The sequence below is a fragment of the Narcine bancroftii genome, chromosome 9 (genome assembly GCF_036971445.1).
Source record: "Narcine bancroftii isolate sNarBan1 chromosome 9, sNarBan1.hap1, whole genome shotgun sequence".
Lineage (NCBI taxonomy): Eukaryota > Metazoa > Chordata > Chondrichthyes > Torpediniformes > Narcinidae > Narcine > Narcine bancroftii.
Window position 1 is genome coordinate 2,878,755 of NC_091477.1, and position 13,539 is coordinate 2,892,293.

Here is a 13,539-nt window from a genome sequence, read left to right on the forward strand (position 1 = left end):
AGTTCATTCAGTCTAATAGAGCAGCAACCTCTGGGATCAGTTCATTCGGTCTAATAGAGCGGCGGCCTCCGGGATCCAGTTCATTCGGTCTAATAGAGCGGCGGCCTCCGGGATCCAGTTCATTCCATCTAATAGAGCGGCACCCTTCGGGATCAGTTCATTTGGTCTAATAGAGCGGCAGCCTCCGGGATCCAGTTCATTCGGGCTAATAGAGCGGCGGCCTCTGGGATCCAGTTCATTCCATCTAATAGAGCGGCGGCCTCTGGGATCCAGTTCATTCCATCTAATAGAGCGGCGGCCTCCGGGATCAGTTCATTCGGTCTAATAGAGTGGCAGCATCCGGGATCCAGTTCATTCCATCTAATAGAGCGGCGGCCTCTGGGATCCAGTTAATTCCATCTAATAGAGCGGCACCCTCCGGGATCAGTTTTTCCATGTAATAGAGCGGCACCCTCCATGATCAGTTCATTCGGTCTAATAGAGCGGCAGCCTCCGGGATCCAGTTCATTCGGTCTAATAGAGCGGCAGCCTCCGGGATCAGTTCATTCCATCTAATAGAGCAGCACCCTCCGGGATCAGTTCATTCGGTCTAATAGAGCGGCACCCTCTGGGATCCAGTTCATTCGGTCTAATAGAGCGGCACCCTCCGGGATCAGTTCATTCCATCTAATAGAGCGGCACCCTCCGGGATCAGTTCATTCGGTCTAATAGAGCGGCAGCCTCCGGGATCCAGTTCATTCGGTCTAATAGAGCGGCGGCCTCCGGGATCCAGTTCATTCGGTCTAATAGAGCGGTGGGCTCCGGGATCCAGTTCATTCGATCTAATAGAGCGGCGGCCTCTGGGATCCCGTTCATTAGATCTAATTCCTTTTCTTAGCTTGATCTCCAGTGGGGAAAGAACCATGACGTGGAACTCAGGAATGGGATACGTGTCCCTAAATATCCAACCCTGCGTTCTGCAAGCACGGCCCTGAACCTGCAAAAACAGGGTGTACGTCTCCCTTAAATTGTAAGTAATTTTCTCCAGGGAAACGCACGATGCATTTCCACCTTCCATTGGGCTAGATCCAGGAGGGGATCAGACTTCCAAGTAACCTCAATACATTTCCTGGCCACTGTCAATGCAATTTTAAGAAATTCTAATTGATACTTGGACAGTTTCATTTTGGATTTTCTGTCGGCACTTGCGTAATTGTCAAATTTTTTGGACCATATTTTCAATTCAGATTTTGGGGGTTGAGTTTTACACAGGTAATACTTTTGACTGTGGCAAGTACCTGCATCATTCAAGGAGTCGGGAGCTTGGATGGGTGGGTCCAGATGGTTAGTCCACTTTCAGGGTGTCAGGAGTTCAGATGGGCAGCCAGCTGGGGCTTATAGAGTCTATGGCCAGAGTGTTGGGAGCTCCAACAGGTGGGAGGCAGTGGCAAGGATCCACAATTGGGGCATCAGGAGTTCAGATGGGTGGACAGTCAGGGCATTGGGAGCTGAGATGGGCGGGTGACTAGGGCGAGGATCCGCCATTGGGGCATCGGGAGCTCAAATGGGCTGCCACTCAGGATGTTGGGAGCTCAGAGGAGCGAGCAGTCAGGGTGTCGGGAGCTTGAATAGGTGGGTGGCTGGGTGAGGATCCGCGATCTGGGCGTCGGGAGCTCAGGTAGACGGGCAGTTGGGGCCAAAACGAGGGGGGTGGGTTGACTTTTACATGGGATCGACAATTACATGAGTATATAATAAGGTGATTTTTTTTCATGTTTTGTGGTTCTCAATCATCTGAAATTTAGTGTATGTGGCTCTATGTTAAGCAAGTTTGGCCACCTCTGCCTTAAGACATAGGAGCAGAAATAGGCCATTCAGCCCATCGAGTCTGCCCTGCCATTTAATCAGGCGTTCTCCCATTGTAATGAACTGGGATTCACTAGAAGTGTGCTGTACTGCCGACTGGTCCCACCTCCCAGCTCCTCCCCCTGAGGCCTGAATATAACCCTGGTTTCCCTCCTAAACCCAAAGCCCCTCTGAAGCCTGTTCATGAACCCTATCTGTGTTGTAAGCTAATAAAAGCATTTGTTCTCCCTCCAGTCGAGCGTGAGGTTTTATCTATGCTACACCCATTCAACCCCATTGCCTGGCCATCTCCCCATAACTTTTGATGTCCTGGCTCATCAAGAACCTATCAAAGTCTGCCTTAAATACACGCAATGACCTGGGCTCCACAACTGCCCGTTGCAATAAATTCCACAGATTCACTGCCCTCTGGTAAAAGAAATTCATCTTTGTTCTAAGATCTTTGGCTTGGCTTCGCGGACGAAGATTTATGGAGGGGGTAAAAGTCCACGTCAGCTGCAGGCTCGTTTGTGGCTGACAAGTCCGATGCGGGACAGGCAGACACGGTTGCAGCGGCTGCAGGGGAAAATTGGTGGGTTGGGGTTGGGTGTTGGGTTTTTCCTCCTTTGCCTTTTGTCAGTGAGGTGGGCATCTAAGATGATGCCCTTCTAACCTGACATGGACCTGTGTGCTCAGCCCACTGCTGTTTATGTGACTGACTCACAACTGCACTGTTAGGTTCAATTCCAACAGGATCATCAAGTTTGTGGATGATACAACAGTAATTGGCCACATTGGCAACAATGATGAGTTGGCTTACAGAGAGGAGGTTGGAAGAATCATAAAATGGTGTAAGAACAACCCAAATCTCCACGGAGCTATCAGAGCTCAGTGGTTAGAGCACTGGTCTCGTAAACCAGGGCCTCATTTCTGTGACAAAGTAGTGACTCTCTGCCTTAAAGGATATGGGAAAAGCCAGTGGGTGGAGTTGGATCAGATCAGCCATGACCTTATTGAATGGCGGAGCAGGCTTGATGGGCCGGATGGTTAACTCTTACTCCTAGTTCTTAAGTTCTCATTGTGGACTTAAGAGGATGAAGGTCACATTGAGGAGCAAGTGGTGTGCAAACAAGGGGCAACCTATCTTGAGCCCATGACATCTCCTCATTAGGAAGATGCAGCGGCACCTACACTTCCCAAGGAGGAAAAGAGGTTGAGGAGGGCAAAGCTACTGGCCACCATCATGGCAACATTTAACAGGAGCACAGAGATGGCCAAGAAGTTCACTGGGGACTCCCTTTCCTCTATTGATGACATTCACCGGCAGTGTGGCTTAAATGGGGCTCAAAGCACACAGGGTCTTTGACCCATCAAGAAGGGGGTAGAGGAGCATCCAAGTCAGGATGGCCAGGCTGGGAGATTGATGAGTGATATTATGTAACTTAGTAAACCATCCCAAAGTATTTTTTATCTATTTATTTTTAGTTATATCTGCATGTTTTTATGTGATTTTATGTGCAGTGTGTTGAGCATGAATGCATGTCCAGATGATAATAGACTTGAACTTGAACTGCTCTGACCAAGACCAGGAAGCTGCAGAGGGGTGTGAATGTTCTCAGACCATCACCCAGCTCCCTCCTCTCCATCAATAACTCCCACCCCGAGGGCTTCCAAACTCTGCCCATCCCCCCCCACCCCCCATCGTGGTCGTCTGCTCACAACGTGTGCACAGTGTGGCAGGCCCTTACCTTGAGGTCCCGATGCACAATTCCCATCTGGTGGCAATGAAGAACAGCTTCCAGGATCTGCTGGATGCAGTGACTGCAAAACAAAAGCCCAGGCAGATGTGAGGCTCCCTGTGCCATCCGCTGGCTCAGCTGGTAGCGGACTCGAGTTTGTCTACTGAATAACTGGCACAAGAGGGAGACCACGTGATGACTGTGGGCCTCAGAACAATTTCTTCCTTGAACAGGGGATAATATGTAGCTGGCCAGAGTCAGAATTATGGGTCTGAGCTTTTTTGGGAGGGCATTGGAGTCTCAGTCACTGCAGTGTCAGGAGGATGGGATTCAGCTGGAGAAGATTCACAAGGAAAAACACAGAGATACTGGAGGAACTCAGCAGGTCTTGGATCATCCATCGGAGGTAAAAGATATATAACTAACATTTTGGGCCTGAGGCCTTCCTCAAGGTACGAGTAAAAAGCAGGCAGGTTTCTGAATAAAAAGGAAGGTGTACAGGTGATAATGGGAGAGGAGATCAGGAGAAAGGGAAGGTGAGGATTGATGATTTGGTGAGGGGGAGTGTTTGTGGCTCTGTGAAAGAAGTCAGAAGAAAAAGGGAAGAGAGAGGGAGAGACAGAGAGAGAGAAAGAGAAAGACAGAACTGGAGCAATGAAGACATAGGAAAAGATTGAAGGGGTGGGTTGTTAACAGAAACCCGAGATTCATGTGAATTCCATCCAGTTGGAGGGTGTCTGGTTGGAAGATGACATGTTCTTCCTCCAATTTGTGGGTGGTCTCAGTCTGGCAGTGCACAAGGCCCTGATACATTAGTTCTATATCTTTCTTCCTATAGACGCTGCGAGATCTGCTGAGATCCTCCAGCATCTGGGCTGTTAGTACAATCACAGCGTCAGCAGGATTTCAAGTTTCACAAGATCCACAAGGATGTTACCAGGACTGCAGGGCTTGAAGAATAAGAAGAGACTGGATAGTCTGGGCCCGTTTATCCTTACGTGAAGAAGGCTGAGGAAGTGACCTGATGGACGTTCATAAAATTATAAGGGGCATAAACCAGGGAGACAGTCACAGGGTAGAGGGCATCGAATCAAGGTGAAAGGGGAGAAAGTTAAAGGGGACCTGAGGGGCACCATTTTCACACAGAAGGTGGTGGGTGCATGGAACGAGCTGCCAGAAGTTGAGGCAGGTGGAATTACAATGCTTGAGGAACACTTGCAGAGGTGCAGGGATAAGAGAGGTTTAGAGGGGCTGAATGGAGTCAGTGCAGCCCTGCATCTGTATTCAGTGGACGGTATCCAGGGAGGATGATCTGCAGTTTCATGTAAGCACAGGAGAAACCTAGAACTTTGCCCTTGGGACCACAAAGTTGAAGCGAAGATTAAATGGGGAGAGATTGTTCCCGGAGGTGGGAGAGTGGGCGTCTGGAGGATGGGAACGCCAGGGGATTGGAAGAAGAGTTCCGGAATGTTTCCTGGAAGGAAAAGTGGGAACAGATCCAAGAGGAACTTTCAGATGGGAGCTGGAGAAAAGCTGGAAGAAGGAAACAATACCAGGCTGGATGGGGAGAGCAGGGAATGGGACTCCACCAAGGAGCTGACCCAAGGACTTTGGGCCAAATGGCCAGATACTGGACACCGCAGAGTGCCTTTGTAAAGGTTAAATAGTGATAAGTAGTGGCCTAGCAGCTTATGGTCCTCAACCTGTGCCTGGATTAAGAGAGAACTCTGTCGAGTAAGAAATAAAACTCTTCATCAGGAATGAGCGAAATGTAGGCAGGCGCCTGATTTTCGTCCCACAGTGGCCTTCTCTACATCGGAGAATGGGCGCAGACTGGGAGATCGCTTTGTAGGTACTTCAGCTCTGTCTGTCGCAGTGGCCAGATCTTCCAATCACCACCCATTTCAATTCCCCGTCCCATTCCCTTGCCAACATGTCTGTCCATGGTCTCGTGCACTGCCAGACTGAGACCCCCGTAAATTGGAGGAAAAGTACCTCATCTTCCATCTGGTCCCCTCCAACCAGATCACATTAAAATTGACTTCTCTGGCTTTCATTAAACGACCCCCCCTCACACTCCCTGCTTCGCTGCCGTTGTCTCTCCATTCCCAGTGTCCTTTTGCACAGACATGATAAATCACACCTAGTCCATTATCACATCCAATTAACACCTTTTGTTGGTCTCGATTCCTTCCCCATAGTTTGAATTCTGAGACTTTCTGATATATCCTGGTTCTGCCTTGAAGGGCTCAGGCTCAAAACATCAGAAATATCTCTTTGTCTCCAACAGATGCTGAAAAGACTGGCTGACTTCCTCCAGTTTTACTACTTCCTCCAGTGTTTACTACAATCCTCCAGTATTACTACTTCCTCCAGAGTTTACTACAATCCTCCAGTGTTACTACAATCCCCCAATGTTACTACTTCCTCCAGTGTTTACTACAATCCTCCAGTGTTACTACAACCCTCCAGTGTTTACTACTTCCTCCAATGTTTACTACAATCCTCATGTTACTACTTCCTCCAGTGTTTACTACAATCCTCCAGTGTTACTACTTCCTCCAGTGTTTACTACAATCCTCCAGTGTTATTACTTCCTCCAGTGTTTACTACAATCCTCCAGTGCTACTACTTCCTCCGGTGTTACTACTTCCTGCAGTGTTTACTACAATCCTCCAGTTTTACTACTTCCTCCAGAGTTTACTACAATCCTCCAGTGTTACTACAATCCCCCAGTGTTACTACTTCCTCCAGTGTTTACTACAATCCTCCAGTGTTACTACAACCCTCCAGTGTTTACTACTTCCTCCAATGTTTACTATAATCCTCATGTTACTACTTCCTCCAGTGTTTACTACAATCCTCCAATGTTACTACTTCCTCCAGTGTTACTACTTCCTGCAGTGTTTACTACAATCCTCCAGTATTACTACTTCCTCCAGAGTTTACTACAATCCTCCAGTGTTTACTACAACCCTACAGTGTTACTACTTCCACCAGTGTTTACTACAATCCTCCAGTGTTACTACAATCCTCCAGTGTTACTACAATCCCCCAGTGTTACTACTTCCTCCAGTGTTTACTACAATCCTTCAGTGTTACTACAACCTCCAGTGTTTACTACTTCCTCCAATGTTTACTATAATCCTCATGTTACTACTTCCTCCAGTGTTTACTACAATCCTCCAGTGTTACTACTTCCTCCAGTGTTTACTACAATCCTCCAGTGTTATTACTTCCTCCAGTGTTTACTACAATCCTCCAGTGCTACTACTTCCTCCGGTGTTACTACTTCCTGCAGTGTTTACTACAATCCTCCAGTGTTACTGCTTCCTCCGGTGTTTACTACAATCCTCCAGTGTTACTGCTTCCTCCGGTGTTACTACTTCCTCCAGTGTTTACTACAATCCTCCAGTATTACTACTTCCTCCAGAGTTTACTACAATCCTCCAGTGTTTACTACAACCCTACAGTGTTACTACTTCCACCAGTGTTTACTACAATCCTCCAGTGTTACTACAATCCTCCAGTGTTACTACAATCCCCCAGTGTTACTACTTCCTCCAGTGTTTACTACAATCCTTCAGTGTTACTACAACCTCCAGTGTTTACTACTTCCTCCAATGTTTACTACAATCCTCATGTTACTACTTCCTCCAGTGTTTACTACAATCCTCCAGTGTTACTACTTCCTCCAGTGTTTACTACAATCCTCCAGTGTTATTACTTCCTCCAGTGTTTACTACAATCCTCCAGTGTTTAATACAATCCTCCAGTGTTACTACTTCCTCCGGTGTTACTACTTCCTGCAGTGTTTACTACAATCCTCCAGTTTTACTACTTCCTCCAGTGTTTACTACAATCCTCCAGTGTTGCTACTTCCTCCAGTGTTTACTACAATCCTCCAGTTTTACTACTTCCTCTAGTGTTTACTACAATCCTCCAGTGTCACTACTTCCTCCAGAGTTACTACTTCCTCCAGTGTTTACTACAATCCTCCAGTGTTACTACTTCCTCCAGTGTTTACTACAATCACAGCATTTGCACCCTATCGTGTTTCACCCCCTTCTCCAGACTTGTGTTCTAACTGTTGAATTTCCCTCTTTGAGCCACAAACTGATGTGTGGTCAGCCTCTCTGTGTGAGAGGCTTGGAGCATTTTGCTTGCGATGGGAAATGCAGGGTCATTTCACCCACCACCAGCAGTGAGTAGACACATGGGAAAGATGGACACTGCCATCTGGAGCAATGATTGTAATCCCAACACCCCCACACTTTTTGTTCTCTTTCTCATCCCCTCCCCCTTCTGAGTTCACCTATTGGACCCCACCCCTCACCTTCTTGGCTCCCAGTTGTCTAATTTTGCCTGTCTCCTAACAGATAGTATAGAACATTACACACACAGTACAGGCACTTCAGCCCACTATGCTGACCCATACAAACCTACTCAACAATCTAACCCTTCTCTCTCTTACACCAATAACCCTCTATTTTCCCTACATTCAGATTTATTGTCAGAGTATATACATGACGTGACATACACCCCTGAGATATTTTTTCCTGCGGGCAAGCAAAATTACCACAAATTGACAATGCACAAAAAAAACTGTTCACAGCGTATACATGTAAACAAATAAAGAACTTTAAACAGATAATGAATGTAAGCAAACTGACTGTGCAATACAGAGAGAACAAAAAAGAAAATCAATAAAGTGCAAAAGTAAGAGTCCTAAACAAGTCCCTGATTGAGTTAGTTGTTGAGGAGTCTGATGGTGGAGGGGGAGCAGCTGTTCCTGAACCTGGGGGTGTGAGTCTTGTGGCACCGATACCTCTTTCCTGATAGCATCAGCGAGAACAGAGCGTGGGCTGGGTGGTGTGGATCCTTGATGATCGCTGCTGCTCTCTGATGACAGTGTTCCCTGTAGATGTTCTCGATGGTGGGGAGGGCTTTGCCTGTGATGACCTGGGCTGTGTCCACTACCTTTTACAGGGCTTTACGCTCAGGGGTATTGGTTCATCCATATGCCTGATCAAGTCTTTTTAATGTCCCTATGGTACCAGCCTCCACCACCACCCCTGGCATTGTAATCCGCGCACCCAAATCTCTCTGTGTAAAAATCTTCCCTAAATCTCTCCTCCCTTCACATTGTACAGGTGTTTGGTATTCTTGCCCTGGGAAAAAGGTGCTGGCTTTCCACCCTCTCATAATCTTGTAACCCTCTTTGGAGTGAAAAAAGATGAGAGGGGACTTAATAAAGAGAAAATCCCCAGCTCTGCTAACCTTGCCTCATAAGACATATTCTCAAATCCAGGCACCATCTTGGTAAATCTCCTCTGCCCCCTCTTCCATAAAATGTAGGAGCATAATTAGGCCATTCAGCCCATTAAGTTTGCTTTGCCCTTTGATGTTGGCTGATTTTGTCTTCCATCTCAACCTATGACAAAATTGTGTTATTATTATTCTTTAGGTTAAAATTATATATATTGAAAAGACTGCAAGACTGAGTGGGTGGACAGGGAAAGACAATTATATACACACAGAAACCATTCTAAGAGATAAAGTGTCTGTTAATTCCGTGCTCGCATAAACAATCATAAAAGTCAAAAGAGATTTTCCGTTGAAGCTAAAGACAATCGTATTTGCTGAGAGAGGGATCTGTTCAGACAAGCAGGGTTTCGCTTCAATGACCTGTGTAGACAGAATGGAGACATTTGCCATGATTTATACTTTTGAAGTGATATGGAGAAAATTAAACTTTAAACAGAAGCCAGCATTGATTACATGTTAAGTGATTACGACGGCAGGAAGGCATCTTTAATTTGCACCAGTTTCATCTGAAGTAAGAAATGCAGTAGCCTTCAGTGAGAAAGGTACTGTTGTGTTGTGTTCTCCTTGTCATGGGAGGTACACAGAATCCGTGGTTTAGAAGAGAGAGAGCCACTTCACTGTCTCTTTGTCAAAAAGGGGCAGTTCTATTCTATCTATTTTTAAATGGTCCCTTCATGTCACCCTTGCCTGGGTTTGTGAACTCATCATGTAAAACATAAGTTCCATAACCTCCATGTAAGAGAAGGGGGGATTTGTGGAAAATCATTCGTATGAAGAAACATTTCTCTGGAAACAATTCTACAAGAAGTTGTGAGTTTTGAGAAGTCTGATGACCTTGTATCACACCTACTTTATAATTACTTTTGAACAACAGAAAAGATTCTGAGTTTCAACACAAAAGATTTCTAAGATTGAACTTCAAAAATTGACTTTCCACAATTGCTCGCTCGCTCACACACACACACACACACATACACATTTGTCCATAGTGGGGATATTAGAGTTAAGTAAGAATTATGGTATTAATAGTTAATAATAAAAATTATTGTTTTTTTTGAAGATACCATTATCTTGGTGAATTTCTATTGCTGCTGGTCTATGTCGTTCACAACCCTATTATCATCTTATTGGATTCCAGCACGTGTAACCTTTGACTCCATTTGTCACTCCCACCCTGTACAAATCATCTTTCTCTACCTGCCTCCCTCCCCTGATTTTCTCTTGCCCCTCTCCTTCTTTGACTGGGACCTGTCAATCAACCTCCCCATCTGTCCATCATCCTTCTCCCCTCCCTGATTCACCAATCCCTTACAGACCCATGTCCCACCCCCTTCAACCATATCTACATTAAACTGGATGTCTCCCTTCTACATCCCTTCTCGATGACGGGTTCCAACCTGATACGTCAACTCTTCTTTGTGTTTCTCCAGATGCTGCTTGACCTGCTGGTTCTTTTCACCCTCCCCGCCACCACCTCCCCCCCCTACCCTGCCCCACCCCAGAGAAGCTCCCCAAGCTGGGTCCTGGATCTCCTCAGCTCCTGGGACACCGCAGAGAGATCTCAGAGCAGCAGGAAACCACCTCCCAGCCACACTCTGGTAAGGTCATACCTAGCGTCAGCCTCGCTGTAATACTCCCGGGCCACAATATCTTCAAACAGCTCTCCGCCTGTTATCCTATAAAGAGTGAAGAAGGATTTAAAAATTAGTTGGGTGAAGAAGACAACAAAGATCTTCCCAATCCCAGTGAGCTGACCCAACCTTTCTTTATCTGAAGCTAGGAGGGGTAGACAACTTGTGTGACAAGTTCAGCTTCTGTGCCGTATAACTCCAGGACCACTTCTGTGATCTTTGGTTTAGGGAATGTAAGGACACAGGGAGAAGGTTCCGGGAAGGTAACGCCACGTGATCTTTTCTACTCACCCAGGAGAGGAGGCAATGTGGGTGTAAAGTCTTAGCCTGTGAATACTGCAGCTCTCCCTCTCCCTGGTCAGCTTTTGGGAGCAACTCCACCTCCCAACAGGAGGTGACAAACCCATACCACAGGGATCAGGCCCTTCAGCCCTTCTGGGCTAATCCCATTTGCCTGCACTTGGTCGACATCCTTCATTGGTGTTCCTACCCATAGATCTGTCCAAATGTTTTCAGTACATTAGTCAAGCTGTCAAGTTTATTGCCATCTGATTGTACAGCTTTCTCCGGTCCTCCGTGCAAAAACATGCAGACACACACCCAGACAGAACACATGTACAGGAAGACAGTACATATGTACGACAAGTATTTCATCTATACAAATAAATAAATATTGTTTTAAACACGGTTAGTGTAGTGGTCAGGACGACACTGTTACAGCACCAGCGGTTGGGACTGGGGTTCAAATCCCACGCTGTTTGTAAGAAGTTGGTACGCTCTCCCCGTGTCTGCGTGGATTTTCCCTGGGGGCTCTGGTTCCCTCCCACTGTTCAAAACATACTGGGCGTTGTAGGTTAATTGGGTGGCATGGGCTCATGGACCAAAAGGGTCTGTCACCGTGCTGTATGTCGCTATTTAAAGTCTTGGATGGTTAGTGTGAGTGATTCCTTTGGCGCTATAATAGCCTGGTGCTAACTGTGCCATAATAGCCTGGTGCTAACCGTGCCATAATAGCCTGGTGCTAACTGTGCCATAATAGACTGGTGCTAACCATGCCATAATAGCCTGGTGCTAACTGTGCCATAATAGCCTGGTGCTAACTGTGCCATAATAGCCTGGTGCTAACTGTGCCATAATAGCCTGGTGCTAACCGTGCCATAATAGCCTGGTGCTAACCGTGCCATAATAGCCTGGTGCTAACTGTGCCATAATAGCCTGGTGCTAACCGTGCCATAATAGCCTGGTGCTAACTGTGCCATAATAGCCTGGTGCTAACTGTGCCATAATAGCCTGGTGCTAACCGCGCCATAGTAGCCTGGTGCTAACCGTGCCATAATAGCCTGGTGCTAACCGTGCCATTCCACTTTGCCCATCTTTTTGTCAGGCTCATCAGTCTCCTCCGATTTCCTCTCCGGTTGAACACCTGGGGTAAAGGGGTGCCAGGAAGTGTAGGTTTAATGAGCTTCATTTATTTAGTGCATTTATAATAGTCTCTCATTCAATGGCCAAAACATGACATTGCTCATTGAACCAATTGGTGAAAATAGACATAATTTTATCTGGTGTAATTTCCTGCAAGCAAGTCGCCAAGGCTCAGTGATTCATCACCCTGTGTGGAACTGATGTTGTAGATCAGAGGCTAGCAGGACTCCAGACCAGGCTGAATACGCTAGCATTATAGCTCAGCATGAGGTTTGCTGGATGTTATTTTCCACATATCTAGCACATCGCCAGAGGAAGATGAAGCCATGGGATCGTTGTCTGAAAAGGGCGTGCAAGATCGTCAGGACCCTTCCACCCTGCATTCAGCGTCTTTCACTGTTCCCGTAGGGGAAGAGATACAGGAGGATCAGAGCCAGCACCACCAGGCTGAGGAATAGTTTCTTCCCCCTGGAGGTGAGAATGCTGGACGACCAAAGGAACTGCTCCCACTGACCCTCTGAGACTGTCGTGCTCACTAAGCAATATTTATTTCTTTATTTGTATTGATGAAATACTTGTCCTGCATATGTATTGTGTGTCTGTATATGTGCCATGTTTAGTTGTGTGTCTGCATCTTTACACCGAGAACCGGAGAACACTTTCGTCGGGTTGTACTTGGACAATCAGATGACAATCAACTTGATTTGTCTATGGCCAAGGCGGAGCTTCCCAAATTTAATAACCCTGCTCCAATCTGGTTCCTCTGTATCCATCTTTCCTTCGTCCTACCTTCAGTCATGAACGTCCCAGGTCAGTACCGCTCTTTCCAGAGTGTAATCCCCCCTCAGTACAGCCCCTCCCCAGAGTGGGATGCTCCCGCAGAACTGATGTCCAAGTCATGGGAAGACAGTGCAGATGGGGAGCAGTGAGAGAAACTCTCACAGAACTTGACATCCCTTGAGGAGATTTCACAGTGGATCAACTGAACTGAGTGAAACACTGAGTCGTGGGAAGGGACTCTCCATCTGAAGGTACCAGTGATGCACATTTCTAAACCCCTGGAATTCTTCCAAAAGCATCTGTGAATCCAATTCTTGGCAAGTGAGCATCTCCACACCCCCCCACCCCCACAAATACATTTGGAATGTAACTCACAGGTCAAAGATAAGGTAGTGGTGTCCCTCCTCGGATATACTGTCGTGTAGTCTCACTGTGAGGGAAAGAGAAAACTCAGGTCACTGAAGGGATCAAAGCCATCCACGCCACCTGCACTACCATTTCAGGACCCTATTGGTGGCCATCACAGCATTATTATTCATGTTTTTGGTGTTGTGTACCAAGGTCCAGGAATAAAGCTTGCTCTGCGAGCAGTCTGGCTGCACATCCCAGACATAGTACACTAAGTAAGACCAAGTTCAGGATGTGCAGAGTCACTGAGATACTTCAGTTGGTGCCGTTTTCAGTCTCAAAATACCCAGCAGAGCGAGAAAGGTTCTTCTGTAAGCAGTCCAACAGACTATCTCTAACATTCATACAGACATGTAAAGAATACAAATGTTCTTGACTGACAGATGGGGAGATTGCTTCGCGGAGCA

The 13,539-nt window shown here is 46.7% G+C and overlaps 1 protein-coding gene across 3 annotated transcripts in view; it reads right to left on the bottom strand.

Annotated features, from left to right (window-relative positions):
• Nucleotides 1-13,539, bottom strand: part of LOC138743122 (calcium/calmodulin-dependent protein kinase type II subunit alpha) — a 125,653-nt gene that overhangs the window by 37,883 nt on the left and 74,231 nt on the right. For all 3 annotated transcript variants that reach the window (XM_069897991.1, XM_069897989.1, XM_069897990.1), the window contains 3 exons: nt 13,100-13,154; nt 10,502-10,567; nt 3,573-3,645 (listed from right to left, as the gene is read on the bottom strand). In XM_069897991.1, the coding sequence (XP_069754092.1) occupies nt 3,573-3,645; nt 10,502-10,567; nt 13,100-13,154 (194 nt within the window). The remainder of the gene's footprint in view (nt 1-3,572; nt 3,646-10,501; nt 10,568-13,099; nt 13,155-13,539) is intronic.